Source organism: Pristis pectinata, chromosome 2 (assembly GCF_009764475.1).
Source record: "Pristis pectinata isolate sPriPec2 chromosome 2, sPriPec2.1.pri, whole genome shotgun sequence".
In the NCBI taxonomy this organism is placed as follows: domain Eukaryota; kingdom Metazoa; phylum Chordata; class Chondrichthyes; order Rhinopristiformes; family Pristidae; genus Pristis; species Pristis pectinata.
This window is the reverse complement of record NC_067406.1, coordinates 3,113,315-3,137,034: the sequence shown is the minus strand read 5'-3', so window position 1 is coordinate 3,137,034 and position 23,720 is coordinate 3,113,315. Positions and strand designations below refer to the sequence as shown.

At 44.1% G+C, this 23,720-nt stretch overlaps 1 protein-coding gene across 2 annotated transcripts in view; it reads left to right on the top strand.

Annotated features, from left to right (window-relative positions):
- The window catches only part of LOC127582954 (sideroflexin-5-like), a 236,129-nt gene that overhangs the window by 27,027 nt on the left and 185,382 nt on the right, over positions 1 to 23,720 (top strand). For both annotated transcript variants that reach the window (XM_052038623.1, XM_052038615.1), the window contains exon 3: positions 18,955 to 19,032. In XM_052038623.1, the coding sequence (XP_051894583.1) occupies positions 18,955 to 19,032 (78 nt within the window). The remainder of the gene's footprint in view (positions 1 to 18,954; positions 19,033 to 23,720) is intronic.

Here is a 23,720-nt window from a genome sequence, read left to right as displayed (position 1 = left end):
AAAAACATAATTCCAACAATTTCGTCTTCTCACTTCCCCAAACCAATACGTCCTTCCTCAGCCCCTATTAGGGGAAAAGCAAAATAGTTTGGCTCTTTTGAAGCTCCACAGTTTGAATCTGGTGACCTTAAGTATCATCGTCCCTTATACTTGAGATAGTTATAAGATGTTGAACGGTTCCCTAATACGTTAATGTGGCCTCTTGACCTCCTATCTACCTCTTTATGGCCTTGCACCTTATTGTCTGCCTGCACTGCACTTTCTCTGTAACTGTGACACTTTATTCTGCATTCTGTTATTTAGTGTAGCAGTTAGCATAACGCTTTACAGTGCCAGTGACTTGGGTTCAAATCCGGCCACTGTCTGTAAGGAGTTTGTACGTTCTTCCCAGGTCTGCGTGGGTTTCCTCTGGGTGCTCCAGTTTCCTCCCACATTCCAAAGACGTACAGGTTAGAAAGTTGTGGGCATGCTGTGTTGGCGCTGGAAACGTGGTGACACTTGTGGGCTGCCCCCAGAACAATCTACGCAAAAGATGTATTTCACTGTGTGTTTCAATGTACATGTGATTAATAAAGATATCTTATCTTGTCTTACTACCTCAATGCACTGTTGTAATGAAATGGTCTGTATGGACTGTACATCATTCCTTTCCCATGTTATACAGTAACAGTGCTCAATCCTGCTAGTATTTTTCAGGTCAACACCAATCTGGAGAGGCAATGCATCTCAGTTGGCTGTAAAATGAACCTCTATGGTTTATGAAGTACTGACTGGCTTTCAATTGGCGTTTGTATGTAAATGAAGAACTAATGGAAATTTGTAGGCCAGGTTCAAGTGGATTTTTTGAGGCTGTCATGTAACATGCTGGCCAAGGCTGGATATACTTCGAGACACCCCCCCCCATCACTGCAGGTGACATTCCATAGCCAACCACTATTTGGTATTTGGCCATAGCTGCCCATAGCTTTTTGAACTATAGTAAAGAATGCATTTTTAAATGCTGCTGCATGCCATTGTGTCCAGTGGAAAGGTCATCCATGTGAGTTTGTTGTTGCATATGCATGGGCAGGCACGGTAGTGTAGTGGTTAGCGTGACGCTATTACAGCATACAATTACGGGTACAATTCCGGCCACTGTCTGTAAGGAGTTTGTACGTTCTCCCCGTGTCTGTGTGGGTTTCCTCCGGGTGCTCTGGTTTCCTCCCACGTTCCAAAGACGTATGGGTTAGGAAGTTGTGGGCATTCTATGTTGGCGGCAGAAGCGTGGCGACACTTGCGGGCTGCCCCCAGAACACTCAACACAAAGATGCATTTCACTGTGTGTTTCGATGTACATGTGACTAGTAACGATATCTTCATCATCTTTATCCCCATCTGTTCTTTTATGGATACACAGTAGTTCTAATTATTGCTTCGCCAAAATAATTATTACACTCTGCTCCCTCCCTACAGCCATACCAGATCAAAGCTCTTGATTGCCCACACTGGGTCAAACAGCCTTAATGGTTGTGCTTGTACCAGTTTCATGAAAAGGACATTTAGTTCCACACCCAAGGCTTTTGAACATAGAACATTACAGCACAGTACAGGCCCTTCGGCCCATGAAGTTGTGCTGACATTTTATCCTGCTCTAAGATCTATCTAACCCTTCCCTCCCACATAGCCCTCCATTTCTCTATCATTCAATGTGGCTATCTAAGAGTATCTTAAATGTCCCTAATGTATCTACCCCCATGACCTCTGCCGACAGTGCATTCCACACACGCACCACTCCCTGTGTAAAAAAAAACTTGCCTTCCTACAATCACCTTGCCCTGGGAAAAATGTATTTGATTGTCCACTTGATCTATGCCTCTTATCATCTTGTACACCTCTATCAACTCACCACTTGTCCTGCTCTCCAACGAGAAAAGCCCTAGCTCACTCAACCTATCCTCATAAGACATGCTCTCCAAACTAGGCAGCATCCCGGTAAATCTCCTCTGCACCCTCTCTAAAGCTTCCACATCCTTCCTACAATGAGGCAACCAGAACTGAACACAATACTCCCAAATGTGGTCTAACCAGCGTTTTATAGAGCTGCAACATTACCTGGTGGCTCTTGAACTCAATATCCCGACTAATGAAGGCCAACACACCATACATTTTCTTAACAACCCTATCAATCTGCGTGGCAGCCTTGAGGGATCTATGGACGTGGACCCCAAGATCCCTCTGTTCCTCTACACTGCTGAGAGTAATTCCCTTCGATTCCCCTTAATCATTGCAACTTGATCCTCTTTAAAATTGGGTCTATGACCGCTGCTTCTACCATTTCCTTGGGTAGTATGTTCCTTTCATTTACAAGCATTAATGTAGGAGAGCAAATCCCCTAATTTCCCCTCAATTCTTTTCACAAGATCACAAGATAAGGGAGCAGAAGCAGGCCATTCGGCCCATCGAGTCTGCTCCAAGGAAAAGGGAAAAAGAAATGGGGTGGGAAAAAAGAGAGAGAAAAAAAAACTATTCTAATCCCATTTGCCAGCCTTATCCCCATATCCCTTGATACCCTGACTATTTAGATATCTGTCTATCTCCTCCTTGAATACCCCCACTGATCTGGCCTCCACTGCTGTGCGTGGCAAGGAGTTCCACAATTTCACCACCCTCTGGGTAAAGAAACTTCTCCTCATCTCTGTCTTGAAACTGTACCCTCTAATTCTAAGATTGTGCCCTCTGGTCCTGGACACGCCCACCAAGGGAAACAGCCTAGCCACATCTACTCTATCCTTACCTGTCAACATTTTAAATGTCGCTACGAGGTCCCCTCTCATCCTTCTGTACTCCAGCGAGTACAGTCCAAGAGCCGACAAACGCTCATCATACTTAAGCCCTTTCATTCCTGGAATCATTCTCGTAAATCTCCTCTGAACCCTCTCCAACGTCAGCACATCCTTCCTAAGATGCGGGGCCCAAAACTGCGCACAGTATTCCAAATGAGGCCTCACTAGCGCCGCGTAGAGCCTCATCAACACGTCCTTACTTTTATACACTATGCCTCTCGAGATGAATGCCAACATAGCATTCGCTTTCTTAACCACCGATCCAACCTGGTGGTTAACTTTTAAGGTATCTTGTACGAGTACCCCCAAGTCCCTTTGTACTACCGCACTATCAATCTTCTCTCCTTCTAGATAATAATCTACCCGCTTATTTCTACTTCCAAGGTGTACAACTGCACATTTCTCAACATTGAATCTCATCTGCCATTTCCTTGCCCATTCTCCTAAACTGTCTATGTCCCTCTGCATTCTTTCTATTTCCTCTATGCTCCCTACTCCTCCACTTATCTTGGTGTCATCCGCAAACTTAGCCACACAACCATTTATTCCATCATCCAAATCATTGATGTACAAGGTAAAAAGGAGAGGCCCCAACACCGACCCTTGCGGCACACCAGTAGTAACCGGTAACCAACCAGAACGAGATCCTTTTATTTCCACCCTTTGCTTCCTGCCAACCAGCCAATTCTCCACCCATTTTGCTACCCTGCCCATAATTCCATGACCTCTCATCTTATTAATCAGTCTCTTGTGAGGCACCTTATCGAAGGCCTTTTGAAAGTCTAAATACACAACATCTACCGCCTCTCCCTTATCCACCCTACCTGTGATTTCTTCAAAAAACTCCAATAGGTTGGTCAGACAGGACCTCCCCTTCACAAAACCATGTTGACTAGGTCCTATCTTGCCTTGCGCCTCTAGGTATTCGGTAACCTCCTCCTTGAGGATAGACTCCAATAATTTTCCCACCACTGACGTCAGACTAATAGGTCTGTAATTGCCTTTGTGCTGCCTCCCACCTTTCTTATACAACGGAACTACATTCGCTACCCTCCAGTCCTCCGGAACCATGCCAGAATCTATCGATTCCTGAAAAATAATCGCCAACGCCTCCGCTATCTCCACAGCCACCTCCTTCAGAACCCGGGGATGCACCTCATCCGGTCCGGGAGACTTATCAGCCTTAAGCCCCTTTAGTTTTCCAAGCACCTTCTCCCTATTAATCTCAATTGAACTCAGCTCCAATTCGTGAGACTCCTGACTAATGGGCACATTGCTTATGTCCTCCACGGTGAAGACCGATGCAAAATATTCATTCAATTCCCTTGCCATCTCACTATCATCCATTATAATACCTCCTGCACCGTTATCAATTGGTCCTATGTCAACCCGTGTCTCTCTTTTATTCCTTATGTATTTAAAAAAACTCTTAGAATCCTTCCGAATGTTGTCCGCCAGCTTCCTTTCGTAACTCATCTTTGCTTTCCTAATGACCTTCTTAGTTTCTCTCTGCAGATTTTTAAAATCGTTCCAATCTTCTGTTTTCCCACTAATTTTTGCTACTTTGTACGCCGCCCCTTTTGCTTTTATTTTATCCTTCACCTCCCTCGTTATCCACATCTGTGCCTTTTTTCCATTCAAAACCTTCTTTTTTCTTGGAATATATCTGTCCTGCATTGTCCTTATTTCCTGTAGAAATTTCTTCCATTTTTCCTCTGCCGTCCCTTCAGCTAACTTACTCCTCCAATCAATTTTGGCCAACTCATCTCTCATACCTTTGTAATTTCCCTTATTCCACTGAAATATCGATACACCAGTTATCAGCTTCTCCTTCTCAAACTTGAAACTAAACTCAATCATATTGTGATCACTTGTTCCCAGTGGTTCCTTTACCTTTAGTTCCCTAATCACCTCGGGCTCACTACACAGCACCCAATCCAAAACAGCCGATCCCCTGGTGGGCTCCTCAATAAGTTGCTCCAGAAAAACATCCCTTAGACATTCCACAAACTCACTCTCCTGAGTACTACCACCTTGCTGCATTTCCCAGTCCACCTTCATGTTAAAATCCCCCATAATTATCTTCACATTGTCACTCTGACATGCTTTTTCTATCTCAATCTGCAACTTATGGTCCACTTCCTGACTGCTGTTTGGGGGCCTATATATGACTGCTATTATTGTTCTTTTACCCTTGCTATTTCTCAGCTCCACCCATAAGGATTCCACCTCCTCTGACCCAATGTCCTTCCTTTCTATTGATTTTATATCGCTACTAACCATCATGGCCACACCTCCCCCTCTGCCTACCCTCCTATCCTTCCTATATACTGTATACCCCTTGACATTCAGTTCCCAATCACATCCATCATGAAGCCACGACTCAGTGATTGCAACGATGTCATATTTATTAACCTGAAGTTGTGCCACTAGGTCATCTACTTTATTCCTGATGCTACGTGCATTTAAATATAGTATGTTTAGACTGGTATCTGCTATTGATTTTATTGTACCTCTATTGATCAGCAGATTATCCTGACTTTCTACCTGTCCATCCTTCTTACTATCTTCGCTACCTACTATCTTAGACATGTTCGTGTAGACCTCATCCCCTATCCTAACATTCGGTATCCGAACATCCTCATCCCCGATCCTAACATTCTGTATCCTAACATCCGGATTTGTTGTACTTCTATTATTCAGTAAATTATCCTGACTTATCACCTGCCTGTCATTCTTGCCATCCTCAATGGATTCGTTTCTATACACTTTCTCCCTCACCTTAGCATCTTGTAACCTAGCATCCTGGTTACCATCCCCTTGCCAGATCAGTTTAAACCCTCCCCTACAACTAAATTAAACATTCCCGCCAGGATATTGGACCCTTTGGAGTTTAGATGCAACCCATCCTTAGCAAATAGGTCTTGCCTCCCCCAAAAAAGGTCCCAGGTATCCAAGAATCTGAAGCCCTGCCCCTTGCACCAGTCACTCAGCCACGCATTTAACTGCCAGAGCTTTCTATTCTTCCTGTCATTGATACGCGACACGGGTAGTAGTCCTGAGATTACTACCCTTGAGGTCCTACTTTTCAACCTTCTCCCTAATGCCTTGTATTCCTCCTTCAGGACCTCTTCTCTTTTCCTACCTACATCATTGGTACCTACATGTACCAAGATTTCTGGCTGCTCACCCTCCCCCCTCAGAATATTCTCGACACGGTCTGTGATATCCCGTACCCTGGCACCAGGGAGGCAACACACCATCCGAGACTCATTATCGCTATCGCAGAATCTCCTATCCGTACCCCTTACTATCGAATCCCCAATAACCACTGCATGTCTCTTCCTCTGCTGGACCACAGTATCAGACACGGTGCCAAGGTCCTGGCTGCTGAGGTCTTCCTCTATGAAGTCATCCTCTCCAACCGAATCTAAAATGAGATATCGGTTTTTGAGGGGGACTGCCACTGAGGTGCTGTCTACATAATCTTTATAACTCCTATCTATCTCCTGCTCGCTCTCCCTAACCAAACGAAGGTCATCCAGCTGCTGCTCCAGACTCTCAATCCGTTCCTTGAGGAGCCGCATCTCGGTGCACTTTGCGCAGATGTAGTTATCAGGGAGTCTGGTCGTCTCCCAGGGGCCCCACATCTGACACTCCAAACACAACACTAATCCCAGATGCATACTGCTGAATATCACTGAGCTCAACACTAAACTAAACTAAACTAATAACTCACCCCTCTCTATAATCTCGCCTCTTTCCCGCTCTCGCCGAAGCCCGTTGAGCCAAAGCTGAACCCACTCTGCTCCCTCACACTCCGCTGCCCGCTCCGACGCTGCCCGCTGGATATGCTCGTCTGCTTTTTAAATCGCCCGCGCGCTTCCGGGTGACGTCACGCGCCTGCGCAGTCACTCGCCGCTGTCCCGAACGCTAGAAAGAGAAAAAAAAACCTCGTTATTTTCCGGCAATCTCCGCTCTCTCGTCGCTGGAAAGAAAACTTGAAGGCGAACCTTCGACTTTTAAATCGTCCGCGCGCTTCCGGGTGACGTCACGCGCCTGCGCAGTCACTCGCCGCTGTCCCGAACGCTAGAAAGAGAAAAAAACCTCGTTATTTTCCGGCAATCTCCGCTCTCTCGTCGCTGGAAAGAAAACTTGAAGGCGAACCTTCGACTTTTAAATCGCCCGCGCGCTTTTGACAGTTGTTTCCTTCTGTGTCATAAGACTCCTTTCCTCTCTGACTTCTCTTTAAATCCCTACATTTTGCATGTACCTGCCAGGATTAAAGGCAAAGTTAAAAAGCATAGGGAACCTTGGTTTTCAAGGGATATTGGCGATCTGCTTAAGAAAACTAGAGAGGTGTATAGCAGGTATAGGCAACTAGGAACGAATGGGGTACTTGAAGAGTATAGAAAATGTAAGAAAATACTAAAAAAGGAAATCAGGAAGGTAAAAAGAAGACATGAGGTTGCTTTGGCAGATAAGGTGAAGGTAAATCCGAAGGGTTTCTGCAAGTATATGAAGAATAAAAGGATAGTAAGGGGCAAAGTTGGTCCCCTAGAAGATCAGAGTGGTCGTCTATGTGTGGAGCCTCAGGAGATGGGGGAGATCTTAAACAATTTTTTTTGCATCAGTATTTACGCAGGAAATGGGCATAGTGGATATGGAAGGAAGGGAAACAAGCAATAGAGTCATGGGACATATAGAGATTAAAGAGGAGGAGGTGCTTGCTGCCTGACAGTGAATAAAGGTAGATAAATCCCCTGGGCCAGATAAGATATTTTCTCGGACATTGAGGGAGACTAGTGTAGAAATTGCAGGGGCCCTGGCAGATATATCTAAGATGTCCTTAGCCACGGGTGTGGTGCCGGAGGACTGGAGGGTAGCTCATGTTGTTCCGTTGTTTAAAAAAGGATGTAAAAGTAAGCCAGGTAATTAAAGGCCAGTGAGCCTGACATCAGTAGTGGGTAAATTATTGGAAGGTATTCTGAGAGATCGGATATACAAGTATTTGGACAACCAAGGGCTGATTAAGAATAGTCAGCATGGCTTTGTGCGTGGTAGATCATGTTTAACGAATCTTGTAGAGTTTTTCGAGGAGGTTACCAAGAAAGTAGATGAAGGAAAGGCTGTGCATGTTGTCTACATGAACTTTAATAAGGCCTTTGACAAGGTCCCACATGAGAGGTTAGTTCAGAAGGTTCAGACACTAGGTATCCATGGAGAGGTTGTAAACTGGATTCGAAATTGGCTGTGTGGGAGAAGACAGAGAGTGGTAGTGGATGATTGTTTCTCAGACTGGAGGCCTGTGACTAGTGGTGTGCCTCAGGGATCTGTGCTGGGGCCATTGTTGTATGTTGTCTATATCAATGATCTAGGTGATAATGTGGTAAATTGGATCAGCAAGTTTGCTGATGGCACTAAGATTGGAGGCGTTGTGGACAGCGAGGAAGGCTTTCAAAGCTTGCAGAGGGATCTGAAACAAATGGAAGAATGGGCCAGAAAATGGCAGATGGAATTTAATGCAGACAAGTGTGAGGTACTGCATTTTGGAAGGACAAATCAAGGTAGGACATACACAGTAAATGGTAGGGCACTGAGGAGTGCGGAGGAACAAAGGGATCTGGGAGTTCAGATACATAATTCCTTGAAAGTGACGTCGCAGGTAGACAGGGTTGTAAAAAAGGCTTTTGGCATCCTGGCATTCATAAATCAAAGTATTGAGTACAGGAGTTTGGATGTTATGGTGAGGTTGTATAAGACATTGGTGAGGCCAAATATGGAGTATTGCGTGCAGTTCTGGTCACCTAACTATAGGAAGGATATCAGTAAGATTGTTACCAGGTCTTCAGGAGTTGAGTTACAGGGAAAGATTGAACAGGTTAGGACTTTATTCTTTGGAGCGCAGAAGAATGAGGGAAGATTTGATAGAGGTTTACAAAATTATGAGGGGTATAGACAGAGTTAATGCGAGTAGGCTCTTTCCACCTAGATTAGGAGAGATAAGTACGAGAGGACATGGCTTTAGGGTGAAAGGGGAAAGGTTTAGGGGGAACATTAGGGGGAGCCTCTTCCCTCAGAGTGGTGGGAGTATGGAACAGGTTGCCATCTGATGTAGTAAATGTGGGCTAAGTCTTGAGTTTTAAGAATAAATTGGATAGATACATGGACGGGAGAGGTCTGGAGGGTTATGGACTGGCTGCAGGTAAATGGGACTAGTGGAATACCATTTCGGCACAGACTAGAAGGGCCGAATGGCCTGTTTTCTGTGCTGTAGTGTTCTATGGTTCTTATCTTGACTAGGTCCATTAGCTCTCTTAAGATATCTTTATTAGTCACATGTACATTAAAACACACAGTGAAATACATCTTTTGCGTAGAATGTGCTGGAGGCAGCCCGCAAGTGTCGCCATGCTTCCGGCGCCAACATAGCGTGCCCACAACTTCCTAACCCTTATCTCTTTGCAATGTGGGAGGAAACCGGAGCACCCAGAGGAAACCCATGCAGACACAGGGAGAACGTACAAACTCCTTACAGACAGCGGCCGGAATTGAATCTGGGTTGCTGGCATTGTAATAGCATTATGCTAACTGCTACACTACTGTGTCTGCCCTCAAAACTTGGAGTCTGTGAAGCGTTTAAGTGAACGTGTTAAAAGCTGTTTACCCAAACCATCATCTCATGATGAGGATGGGATTAATCTTCTCTACTGTAAGGAGGGCGGTCCAAGTTTATCCATTCTCTCCAATAACTGAAGTCCCTTTTTACTGGTAAGAAACCCCATCTGTAACCCTCTCTAAAGCCTTGACAACCCTTCTTGTTGTACTATAAACGCCAATAATCTGCTATACATTGGTTTGAAAATCCCGATGGTTTAGCATCTAGCACACTAGTGCTAGATGTGTATGCTCTCTTTAAGCTAGTTGTGTTCACAAGAAAATTTATTATATTACTCTTAACAACTTTTCTAAAAATAAGATGAATTTAAAGTGTGTTGGAGTATTAATTGGAATAACATCCAGTAGTCTAGAAAAGTGGCCAGTCCAACATTACTAAAGTCCTGAGTGTGAGGGATTACAGAGGGATCTTAGGGTCCAAGCTCATAGCTCCCTGAAAGTGGCCACTCAAGTTAATTGGGTAGTAAAGAAGGCATATTGGCACGCTTGCCTTCATTGGTCGGGGTATTGACTATAAGAGTCATGAAGTCATGTTGCAGCTATGTAAAACTTTGGTTAGGCCACATTTGGAGTATTGTGTGCAGTTCTGATCGCCCCATTACAGGAAGGGTGTGGAGACTTTGGAAAGTGTACAGAAGAGGTTTATCGGGATGCTGCCTGGCTTAGAGGGTTTGACCAAAAGGAGAGGTTGGACACACTTCAATTGTTTCTCTGTGGAGCATCAGAGGCTGAGTGGAGACCTGATAGAAGTTTATAAAATTATGAGAGGCACAGATGGGGAGACAGTCAGGTTCTTTTTCCCCAGGGTAGAAATGTCAAGTACTAGAGGGCATGCATTTCAGGTAAGAGGGGGAGAGTTTCAAGGAGATGTGTGGGGCAAATCTTTTTACACACAGAGTAGTGGGTGCCTGGAATGGGCTGCTGGGAGGAGTGGTGGAAGCAGATGTGATAGTGGCACTTAAGAGGCTGTTAGACACATGAATATGGAGGGATATGGATCATGTACAGGCAGAAGAGATTTTGTTTAATTTGCCATAGTGTTCGGTGCAGCGATCATGACTGAAGAACCTGTTCCTGTGCTGTGCTGTTCTATGTGTTAATGGAGTTTTATTGCACCCAGAAATAAGCCACATTCTAGTTGTCAACCCAGAGTTGAACATCACATTTTTAAATGATCAGTCCCCCTACTAACAAAGTATCCTAATGGTTTCTTGACTGCCTTACCAATTTTCCTTTCTACTTTCAAGGATATACGAATATGCACATCTCACTGTTCTTATATGGCCCCTCTTCTCTGTGGATTGTCACCTTGTCGTGGTGGAGAAGCTTGTGGGTCCTGAGATCCTGAGAGTGATGCCGTCTGGAGCTATGCTCCTGGTAGGGTCACCCATGGCGGTAAGGTCGATAGTGAGGTCCCTGACAAGGAACAATCCAACCAAGACCTCAATGGTGGAACAGGCGGATGAAGTTATTTCGAACTCAACTGCTGTGAAGGCAGGTGAAGGCTGCAACAAATCCATCAGCTCCAATCATCGTGGTTTCCATGTCATTGGAATCAGTTGGTTGATTTGTGAAGTATCGTGTGCTTTTTGTAGTGCAACATCAAGTACACGTTAAACAAATACACGCACAGGCATCTTCGCTCTGTAGGCTACTTGCAGAAGAATTTTCAGAGCCAAGATTGGACTCTTAAGCCACTTGAGAGCCCAGAAACAGATCAACGGAACGAAGACCATCCTTGACCTCGAGGGATAGCCACGACGACGATACCGTCCCTCCATAGTGTTTTATGTTACTCTACTGGGTCACTGGGCTTGGGCGGTGGGAAGAAATAATTAAATAAACACAGATTACATGTTCCCACTTCATAAATTACAACAATTACTATATTCAGTTCCAGTCATCACCCAGAGCTTTACCACTAGCACCACACAAGTGCGAGGCAATGGCCACCTCCACCATGAGAGGGTGCAACAGCCACTCTGAGGTGGGACTGGCTTAGTTAAAAATTGGGGACAAAATTTGTCCCAGGGCGGCAAAGGCCAATACCAGAGGACATCCATTTAAGGTGAGTGGAGGAAAGTTTTGGGGAGATGGTGGGTTTTTTTTACACAGAGAGTGGTGGCTGCCTGGAACGCACTGCCAGGTGTGGTGCTAGAGGTTGATGCAGTAGGAATATTTAAAAGACTCTTAGATAGGCACATGGATGTAAGAAAAATGGACGGTTCTGGGCTGTGTAGGACAGAAGGGTTAGATTGATTGTGGAGTAGGTTTATTTGGGTCGGCACAACATTGTGGGCCAAAGGGCCCATACAGTGCTGTACTGTTCTATGTTCTCACACCAGTGGGTCAAAGAAAAAAAGCAGAGGACCTAAATCAAGGAGAGTTTAGTGGAGGATAAATTTGTCGCTGCCTATTCATTGCAAAAACTTAGTGACATCAGTGGGCTTTGGTGGTGGAGGTAATGACGATATTATTGCTAAAGTAGGAAAGGTTTCCAGGAAAGGAAGTTGATTGGCCATGATGGGATCCTGGAGCTGCCTCCCCGGTAACTAGGGGAGAACATCCTGGAGTTGGTAGTGGTTAGGTTGGTGGGTTGCCAGCAGTGAACCAAGCTTCAGTCGAGGTAAGCTTTGTCAGCACGTTTTCAACAGGTGGTTGTACTATGTACAGTTAGGGTTAGAGTGATGGAGAATGTAATTTGGAATTTTAGTTAGTGTAATGGGTCTTTGCTTCACCCATGTTTCATTTATCCTCACAAATCTGTGGCACTTTTGTTCTTGCAGTAATTCAGCACTGGATGATGCTTTTTATACAATTCCCCAATATAGATGAGCTCCTATACTTTCCTTCCACTGCACCTAAAATACTGATATTGCTGCTTCCACTGGTACCCACGACCATCTGGTAATTTACTCATTCACCATTGCTTGGACAATATTTTACAGTCTGGAAACAGCCTCCCATCACCTGACGTGCAGAATTATCACTTCTGTTAATCAGGGTTGGTCTCTAGCTGATTTAAAGATGCCAATCTCTGCCCCTCCCACCAAAAGGGGCTCTGTTCAAGCCAATTATCTCCCCCATCTGATCAACTAACTTGGATGGGATATGGACCTCACCTGGCATATATTTCACATCACAGTGCACAAACCACCCTTGAGCTATGAATGGCACTTGGGGTCTTTACTGCTGTGAAGCATGACCTCTTGTCTGACCCAGTGATCACAGTGGCTGCCCACCCACTCTTTCAGAAATAGGTTCAGATTGTGGTTCTCTAACAATCACACCTCGCACATTTAAAAAGAAACACCCTGGGCTCCCCGTTTCAGTGCACAGTCATTTATAACTCGTCAGCTTGATGGTGTTGGCATTGCTGGAGCCCATTCTCTTTCCAACCCTGCAGGAAGCTGTTTCATTTGCCAATATTAATCTGCAGCTAATAAAGTCACTGCTCCATTAGATGAAGTTCTAATTAAGAGAACTAATTTCAGACCAGTTCCTAAGGATTTGCACAGAAGTGAAAAGAATCCATCTCCCACTGAGTACTGATGAGGCCAGAGGTGCTGAAGAGTCAGCGAGGTGAAAATTTGGTGATATTTATAATTAAGGTACAAAAGAAATGTGCATTAGTCTCATGCTTCTGGACACTACTGGTAGAGACTATAAGGATTAAGTTTTATTTGACAATTTGAAACTTAATTCATGCCAAGTTGAGCTCACACTATCAACTGTGAACTTGCAAATCTATGTTGGCTCCCAATGCAACAATACTTATCATAAGAATGCCTCATACTCTTATTTAAATCCCTGCATGACTTTGACCCCCCCCCCCCAACCTCTGTGACCCTTTTAACTCCAAGCTCTGCCTCTTTGTGCTTCCTTAGTTTAAATGGCTTCATCCTAGCCAACCCTGCCTTCAGCTGTAGAGGGCCTAAACTCTTGCATTTACTCCATTAAACTATAAAACGACCTCTTTGACCAAGCATTTGGACATGTGTAGAAGACAATGGGAAGGGAGCTCTGGTGAACAAAAGGTTTCTCTCTCTCTCTCTCTCTCTCTCTCTCTCTCTCTCTCTTTCTCCCTCCCTCCCTCCCTCCCTCTCTCTCTCTCTCTCTCTCTCTCTCTTTCTTTCTTTCTTTCTCTCTCTTTCTTTCTTTCTTTCTCTCTCTCTCGCTGTTGGTAAGCAGCTTGAACCTGCTCGTGAAGTTTAGCAACTCCTTATCAGCTAAGCATGAACTTCAAGGCTACAAGAACAGGGTTGTTTCTGACGTCTGTGAAAGTTGTGTTAACCTGTCTGGGACCAATGGTAGTGTGAGCTGGTCAAGCATACCCAAATATGGGTATGCCAGTGCAGTAAGTGGACACCCACCGGAGAACAATGTATTTAAGTTTGTTAGCACCCTGTATTCCTTGAGTCGGGCCACGTCCAGGGAAGAGCAGCACTGACTGTTTACTCTTTTGTGTACCCCTTACTCCCACTAGCATTAAACAATAAAGATCTTTTTGTACGCTCCTTGGTTCTGCTGTTATCTGATTTATTACAGAGTGCGGGTTGACTTTTACACATGTCCATGTACCTCCTTATATGGTTTGATTGTCACGTTCACCTAATTATGGTCCTGTGAAGTCCCTTGATTGTTCTTGAAATGCTAAAGGTGCAATATAAATGGAGGTTGTTTTCTATACAGTGGGGCATTTGTTTGAGTAGCAAAAGGGAAATTTTAAAGTCCTCTATCTACCCCAATATATCCCAGTCTGTCAGACTTTATATCTCCATTGCATAGAAACATAGAAAAACTACAGCACAATTCAGGCCCTTCGGCCCACAGAGCTGTGCCGAACATGTCCCTACCCTAGAAATTACTAGGCTTACCCATAGCCCTCTATTTTATTCAGCTCCATGTACCTACCTAACAGTCTCTTGAAAGACCCCATCATATCTGCCTCCACCACCGTTTCCGGCAGCCCATTCCATGCCCTCACCACTCTCTGAGTAAAAAACTTACCCCTGATATCTCTATATCTACTCCCCAGCACCTTAAACCTATGTCCTCTTGTGGCCACCATTTCAGCCCTGGGGAAAAGCCTCTGACTATCTACCCGATCAATTCCTCTCATCATCTTATACAACCTCTATCAGGTCCCCCCTCATCCTCCGTCTCTCCAAGGAGAAAAGGCCGAGTTCCCTCAGCCTGCTTTCATAAGGCATGCTCTGTATTCCAGGCAGCATCCTTGTAAATCTCCTCTGCGCCCTCTCTATGGCTTCCACGTCTTTCCTGTAGTGAGCAGAACTGAGCACAATACTCCAAGTGGGGTCTGACCAGGGACCTATATAGCTGCAACAATACCTCACGGCTCCTAAATTCAATTCCCCGATTGATGAAGGACAATACACCATATGCCTTCTTAACCACAGAGTCAACCTGCGCAGCCACTTTGAGCATCCTATGGACTCGGACCCCAAGATCCCTCCCTCCACACTGCCAAGAGTCCTACCATTAATACTATATTCCGCCAACATATTTGACCTACCAAAATGAACCACTTCACACTTACCTGGGTTGAACTGCATGGTTCCCTGGTGCCATTTTATCAAGCATGGTTTTTATTTTCTACCAAAGATCCTAAACTCCATACTACTTCATCTGGACCACAAATAGAAATTAGTTTTGCAGCAGTACTCTTCACATCCCCTTTCCAGCTGTGCTGCCATGTCCTCAGACTCTTAATTCCATTATTGTCACTTCAGCATTTCTTTTTGCACTATTTCAGACTGCACTACTATCTTTGCACCATTCTGTTGTTTTGTGCTCGTGGCTATATTTATTGTTGTACTTATTATTACCATGCATACTGTTTACTCTGTGAGCTTCATATAAGCAAGGAATTTCATTACACCCTGGTGTATATGGCAATAAATGCTAATCTGAATCTAATGCAAATTGCTTTATTCCTTCAGCAGTGACCAGCCTCCGATCCACTGCATGCACCAGTTGAAAATGACATCACTCAATGGAAACAGTTCATAAACCCTTTGTCAGAACTGGGAAAGACAAAACTCTGTGACCTGAAACAGTTTCTCTTTCCACAGATGTTGCCTGGCCTGCTGTTTGTTTCCAACAGTTTCTATTTATATACCTGTAGTTTATGATGTGCCATACTGGGATCTGTGTGAACCAGTGTTACACAGAGCATTAAATGCTGTGGTGACTGTTGATGAGGTAAAAGGAATGGGTGCACAGTGAAAGGTTTAAGTATGCTACAAGATGTACTACTTTCTGAGTTGAAAGTGAAGGTGTGACTTTACAAGAAATCATGTAGACCCTTAAAACCCTTGTGTCTGACGCCCCATTCATGCAGATCTTGGTACACAGCCCAGCGCATCACAGACACCAGCCTCCCCTCCTTGGACTCTGTCTTTACCTCTCGTTGTCTTGGTGAAGCAGCCAGCATAATCAAAGACCCCACCCACTCGGGACATTCTTTCTTCTCTCCTCTTCCATCGGGTAGAAGATACAGGTGCCTGAGGGCACGTACCACCAGATTTAAGGACAGCTTCTACCCCACTGTGATAAGACTATTGAACGGTTCCTTCATACAATGAGATGGACTATGACCTCACAATCTACCTTGTTGTGACCTTGCACCTTATTGCACTGCACTTTATCTGTAGCTGTGACATTTTACTCTGTACTGTTATTGTTTTTACCTGTACTACATCAATGCACTTTGTACTAACTCAATGTAACTGCACTGTGTAATGAATTGACCCGTACAATCGGTATGCAAGACCCGTTTTTCACTGTACCTCGGTACAAGTGACAATAATAAACCAATACCAAACCAATACCTCTGTTCCATTCACTCAGTTTTGTTCTGCGCTCTTTGAACCCGTGGCTGAACAAAAACTTTAGTCCTGAAGATATTAATTAACCTGGAATTCAGTGCCTGGGCAGAGAGAGACAAATTTGCACCACCCTTTGTGCAAAGGTGTTTCTTACCTTTTCTCCAAAGTGGCTTAGGTTAGCATTTCACTCCTAAGTTTGTAAAATTCTGAATTACTTCTTCTGAATGCTAAAAATACTCTACCAAAGAGTATAAGGATCTATAAGTATCTTAGCTATTAGGAGACGTTGGACAAACTTGGATTGTTTTCTTTGGAGCATTCATGAGAGACGTGGATGGGGTAGATAATCAGAGTCTTTTTCCCAGGGTGAAAATGTCATACATAAGAAGGCATAGCTTTAAGGTGAGAGCTGGAAAGTTGAAATGAGATTTACGAGGTAATTTTTTTGCACATAGTGGTAGGTGCCGGGGAGGTGGTGGAAGCAGATGCAATAGCAATGTTTAAGAGGAATTTAGACAGGCACATGAACAGGAGGGGAATGGAGGGATATAGATAATTTGGATTGGCCTCATGGTCAGCACAGACATAGTGGGCCGAAGGGCCTGTTCCTGTGTTGTACTGTTCTATGTTCAAAATGCAAGTGGGAAGGTAGCAATGTGCAGCCTTGTTGGTTATACTGAGATTACCCTGGCTGAATGTTTGTGGATCAGGAATCGCTCAGTATTGTTATCTAGCTACTCTTGATGTTTATGGACTAATCATACTTTACCATACGAACAAGTCTCTCAGTCAGCTTCGTATTTATTCGATTACTTCAAGGTAGCTTTGCTCACCCTCTGTGGAGGAAAAATGGGCTTCAACAAGTCTTGAATACTTCATACTTGCCTATGTAAGACTGGAATGAGGAAGAATTACTTCTCCCAGAAGGTTGTGAATCTTTGGTATGCCCTAAGCAGAGAGTTGTGGAGACTGAATGATTGAATGTATCCTGAGATGTTTGGCCTATAGAAGGGTTGAGAGTTCTGGCTAACAGCTGAGGCCAAGATGAGATCATCCATGATGGAGGATGGAAGGGCCATATGGACCTTTTTTTTGGGAAGGAACATTAGTTGGTAGACTTCTTGGCAATTCCATCTGTGGTCATCTGCAATATTCACAGTTAGTCTGATAAGTGGCAGGTACTATTCATCTTGCACAAGAGTGAGGCAATGATCATCAGTAATTGAGAATAGACACTTCTGCATTGTATTCAATGATATTGTCACCACTGAACCCTTCAATCAATACCCTGGTCCACCGACCAGAAGCTTAACTCATCCAGTCACATGAGTTATCACGAGTACAGGACAAGAAAAGTATGAAATGATACATTTTGGTTGGAAGAATAAAGAAAGTGTATTTAGAAAGATACAATTCTAAAGGGAGTACAAGTACAGGTCCCTCATGGCAGGCTGATCCAGAAGGTGCATGGGATCCATGGTGACTTGGTAGTTTGGATTCAGAATTGGCTTCCCTATAAAACAAGGTGATTACACTGCTAAGTACTAGCTGCTATATAGGTCATGCTTTGGGATTTATGGGAATCTTGGAGATGCAGAAGAGATTTAATGAAATTGTTGCAGCACCAATGGACTGAAAGTATGTGATTAGACTAAGCAACTGGGAATGTTCCCCTTGGATCTGAGAATGGTGAAGGGCAGTGCCAGAATAGGACAACATCAATGTCCAGATGAAGGGTCTCAACCCGAAACATCGACTCTCCATTTCCCTCCATTGATGCTGCCTGACCCGCTGAGCTCCTCCAGCGCTTTGTGTGTTGTAACATCATGATGGATGTTGGCAGAAACTGTTTCCATTGGACAAGCCAGAGGATATGGTTTTAGAGAGATTGCCAAAAGAATCAAAAGATGTGAGGAGAAACTTTTTCATCCCGAGAATTGCTGTGACCTGAATTCACCACCTGGCATGGATGATGGAAACACTTCGTTGTTGCTTTCCTAAGGAATTGAAAGATACATAACAGAAATCTTTTTTTTATTTAAAGAGCTGAGAAATGGAACTGGCTGGATTATCCTGCAGGGAACAGCAAAGATAATATAACAATGCTGTACTGGAGCAGTACGCAAACTTAGAAGATGAGTAACCAATGGCTTACCATCACCATCTCAAAGGCAATTAGCAATGACCATATTCCATAAACTAATTAAAGGAAAGTCCTTCTGTTCTTCAATTTTTTTTTGGAATCTGAACCTTGCTGGCACAGCCAGCATTTATTGACCATCTCCAGTTACATGAGAACATAAGAAACAGGAGTAGAAATAGTCCATCCAGCACTTGGAGCTGTCATTGTACACGGGTGGTTATGGCCCCATATTGCAAACAGGATATTCTTTGTACTATCCCTGAACTTCCCCACGGAATGGGAGAAAACAGGCTTGATAGCAAAGGAAGGCTCAGGTGATGAGGAAAATACATTCTACAAAATGTTGCTGCCACCTGTGATTATAACTAGCAACAGAGCTTATGGCAGTTGGCCTCTATCAATAGAATCACATTTTAAAAAAATTATTTATTTTAAACTCTCTTCTCTCATTGTTTTACAGAGTCGTCTTAAAGCAGCAGTGCAGCTTCTGGAAGACTTCAAACTCGGCACCCTACCCTTGGGGATCTCCAACCAACAGGTAACCATCTGATAACCAATCCTTCTCCTCCTGACACAGAGGAGGAGATGAGGCCATAAACAGATCAGCCAAGATCATATTAAATAGCCGGTTAAGCTTGAGGGGCTGAGTGGCCTTCTCCGCCTCCATGTTCTTGTATTCTTATCTGAGGCACGGTAATTTATCGTTATAGGCATAGATTCAATTATTGCCCTTGATCTTTCATTGAATTAGAGTTTAGTTAATCTGTACCACAACTTCACTTGCCCATCTTTGATCAGTAATTAATTGATAGCCCAATCTGTTGAAAGTTTCTGTTGGAATTGATAAATATTCTGAGTTACAACCAGCCGTCAAACAGAAAGGACCACTTCAGCTGTGTTTGAAACTTTTGAGGAAGCCATGGGGAGATTGCCTAGATCTTTAAGGTGTCATATAATGTAATTCAGCTGTGTCACTGGCAGATCCTTTCAGACCTACTCTTAAGAAAAGGAGTCAGCCATCCAGCCTATTCACCATTCATTAATGTCATGGCTGATCTACCTCAGTGCTATTTTCAAGGACTAGTCCCATATCCCTTGATTCTCTTAACGTCCAGAGATTTACCAATTTGTGTTTTGAACAAACTCAATGACAGCCTCGGCAGCCTTCTGGGGAGTTCCAAAGTTCATCACCCTCTAAGTGAAGAAATTTCTCCCCATCTCAATCCTAAATGGTCTACTCTTTAATCTGAAAGTCTGCCCACTGTTCCTAGACTCCTCGAATTGAGGAAAAAGATCTTCACTGTGTCTAGTCTTGTCAGGTTCTTGTTCAAGAAAGGGAGTAGGGATAACCCTGGGAATTATAGACCAGTGAATCTTACTTCAGTGGTGGGCAAATTATTGGAAAAGATTCTTAGGGACAGGATTTATGGGCATTTGGAGAAGCATAGTCTCATTAGGGACAGTCAGCATGGCTTTGTCAGGGGCAGGTCATGCCTCACAAGCCTGACTGAATTCTTTGAGGATGTGACAAAACACATTGATGAGGGTAGAGCAGTGGATGTGGTGTATATGGACTTTAGTAAGGCATTTGATGAGTTTCCCCATGATAGGCTCATTCAGAAGGTCAGGAGGCAATGGTTCCAGGGAAACTTGCTGTGTGGATTCAGAATTGGTTCGCCCATAGCAGGCAGAGGGTGTTTGTAGATGGAGCATATTCTGCCTGGAGGTTGGTGACCAGTGGTGTTCTGCAGGGATCTGTTCTGGGACCCCTGCTCTTTGTGATTTTTATAAATGATTTGGATGAGGATGTGGAAGGATGGGTTAGTAAGTTTGCTGATGATACAAAGATTGGTGGTGTTATGGATAGTGTAGAAGGTTGCTGTAGATTACAACAGGATATTGACAGAATGCAAAGCTGGGCTGAGAAGTGGCTGATGGAGTTCAACCCAGAACTGTGAAGTGATTCACTTTGGAAGGTCGAATTTGAAGGCAGAATGCAAGGTTAATGACAGGATTCTTAGCAGTGTGGAGGAACAGAAGGATCGTGGGGTCCAAGTCCATAGATCCCTCAAAGTTGCCATGCAAGTTGATAGGGTTTTTAAGAAGGCGTATGGCATGTTGTCTTCATTAGTTGGGGGACTGAGCTCACCTTGTAAGCTCAACTTCTATATAAGCATTAATCCCTTTCTGTGGGTCAGTGCCAAATATTAGAGCCATGCAACATGGAAACAGCCTTGGCCCACCCTTTCGTCCCTGCCATCCATCAAGTGCCTATCTACACTGATCCCATTTCCCAGCACTCAGCCCATAGCCATAGAGTCATAGTGAGAGATACAGCATAGAAGCAGGTCCTCTGGCCCACCCAGTCTGTGCTGACCATCCAAGAAAAACAAACCCAGTCTATCCTGTCTCTCCTCATGGCTGAAACGTCCTGGTGAATCTTCTCTGCACCCTTCTAATGCGATCACATCCTTCCTGTAGCGGGGCTACCAGAACTGCAGTCAGTACTCCAGCTGTGATGTAACCTCCCTGCTCTTGTGTTCTATTCCCCAGCTAATGAAGGTAAGTATCCTGTATTCCTCCTTGTTCACCTTATCCACCTGTACTGCCACTATCAGGTACCCTTGGGCATGTACACCAAGATCCTTCTGTTCCTCGATGTTTCCTAGGGTTGTGTATATTCTATCCTTATTGATCTTCCCAAATTGCATCACCTCTCATTTTTTCAGGATTAAATTCCATCTGCAGTTTCTCCGCCCACCTTGCCACTTTGTTGTGGATAGTGAGGAGGGTGGTCTTTGACCTAGTTGGATCTGTATCCAACTACAGTCAAAGACCACCCTCCTGACGATCCACAACACTACCAATTTCCATGTTATTTACAAACTTTCTAATTATATCTCCTACATTTACATTCTAGTCATTACTGTAAACAACAAGTATCCTGCCCTGATCTCTATGCTACATAACTGGTCACGGGCTTCCAATTGCAAAAAACAACTCTTGACATCATCCTCTCCCTTCTGTCACCAAGACAGTTCAGATCCAATTTGCCAAATTGTCCTGCACCCCATGAGCTGTTACCTTTTTGGACCAATTTCCCATGTGGGACCTTGTCAAAAGCAGCAGCATTCTCCTCCCTTGCCTCGCATTGCTTGTTGATGCTCCTGTGAAGTGCCTGGGGATATTTTACCATGTTAACCTTTCCTATCCATGTACCTGTCCAAGTGTCTTTTAAATGTTGTTAATGTACCTGCCTCAACCACTTCCTCTGGCAGCTCTTTCCATACACTGACCACCCTCTGTGTGGAAAAAGTTGCCCTCAGGTTCCTATTAAGCATCTCCCTTCTCACCTTAAACATATGCCCTCTAGTTCTTGATTCCCAAGCCATAGGGAGAAAGGTAATGCATGAGGTAATGCATTTTGGGAGTACTAATGAGGTTCGGAAATAAACCATGAATGATAAGGTCCTAGGGAATTAAGTAACAGAAGGATCTTGGCATACATCCAAAAATTAATATGAATGGGTGCCCACTGGTTGGCATGTATGTGGTGGGCTGAGTGGCCTGTTTCCATGCTCTGTCTATGATTCTCTCTCTTCTCCACTCTCTTTATTACAGTACGGGTAAATAATATGGTTAAGAAGGCACGTGGGATATTGGCCTTCATTAGCCAAGGCATTGAATACAAAAGCAGGGAGGTTATGCTCTAATTTTATAAAACCTTGGTCAGACCACAGCTGGAGTACTGTGTGCAGTTCTGATCATCATACTATCGGAAAAATGTGATAGCGCTAAAGAGGGTGCGGGGGAGATTCACCAGAATGTTGCCTTGTGGAGCATTTTAGTTATTTGGTAAATTGGTTTATTATTGTCACATGTACCAAGGTACAGTGAAAACTTGTCTTGCATACAGTTCGTCCAGATCAATTCATTACACAGTGCACTGAGGTAGTGTGAGGTAAAATAATAACAGAATGCAGAATAAAGGGTTACAGTTACAGAGAAAGTGCAGTGCAGGCAGACAATAAGGTGCAAGGTGGATCTGTTTTCCCTGAAGAGGAGATGGTTAAGAAGGGACATGATTGAAGTATATAAAATTATCTGTAGTATTGATAGGATAGACAGCAGCAAACTCTTCCCCTTATCAGAAGTGAACAAACCAGATTTAGGGTGAGGGGTAAGGGAGTTACAGAGGATTTGATGGGGACTTTTTTTCACCCAGAGATAAGATATCTTTATTAGTCACATGTACATTGAAGCACACAGTGAAATGCATCTTTTTGCGTAGAGTGTTCTGGGGGCAGCCCACAAGTGTTACCACGCTTCCAGCACCAACATAGCATGCCCACAACTTCCTAACCTGTATGTCTATGGAATGTGGGAGGAAACCAGAGCACCCGGAGGAAACCCACGCAGTCACGGGGAGAACTTACAAACTCCTTACAGACAGCAGCCGGAATTGAACCCAGGGCATTGGCGCTGTAATAGCGTTACGCTAGCTGCTACACTACCGTGTGGTGAGTGCCTAGAATGCACTGCCAGAGAGAGTGGTGGAAGCAGAGTTACTGATGGCATTTAAGAAGTGTCTAGACAAGCACTTGAATCGCCTGGGCAGAGGAGTGCTAAAAGGTGGGATTAATATGGAAGAATGCACACTGGTTGGTATGGATGTGGTGGGCCGAATGGCCTGTCTCCTTACTTTATGACTCTGTGACTCTCTGACACTATCTCTTCTGCGCTTTCTTTATTGCTACCACATCCTTCCTACAGTTATGGCAACCAGAACTGTACGCAACACTATAAGTGCGATCTAAGTAACATTTTATGCAACTGCAAAATGTCAGCCCAACTCGTATACTCAATTACTATGAAGGAAAACATACCAAATATCTCTTTCACTACCCCGTCCACCTGTTTTACCACTTTCAGGGAGGAATGAATGTACCCCAAGGTCTCTATGTCCATCCATGCTCCTATGGCCCCTGCCATTTATTCCATATAAGCTACCAGAATTTGACCTCTTAAAATATATTAACTCCCACTTGTCTGGTGTAAATTCCATTTGCTACTGCTCCGCCCAACTCTCCAGCTAATCCATATCATTAGACAACCTTCTTTGCTATGTATGACTCCACCTACTTCTGTGTTGTCTGCAAACTTACTAATCATACCCCCTACCATTCTCTCTTCTCCCCCCCTCCCATCAGCCAGAAGATACAAAAG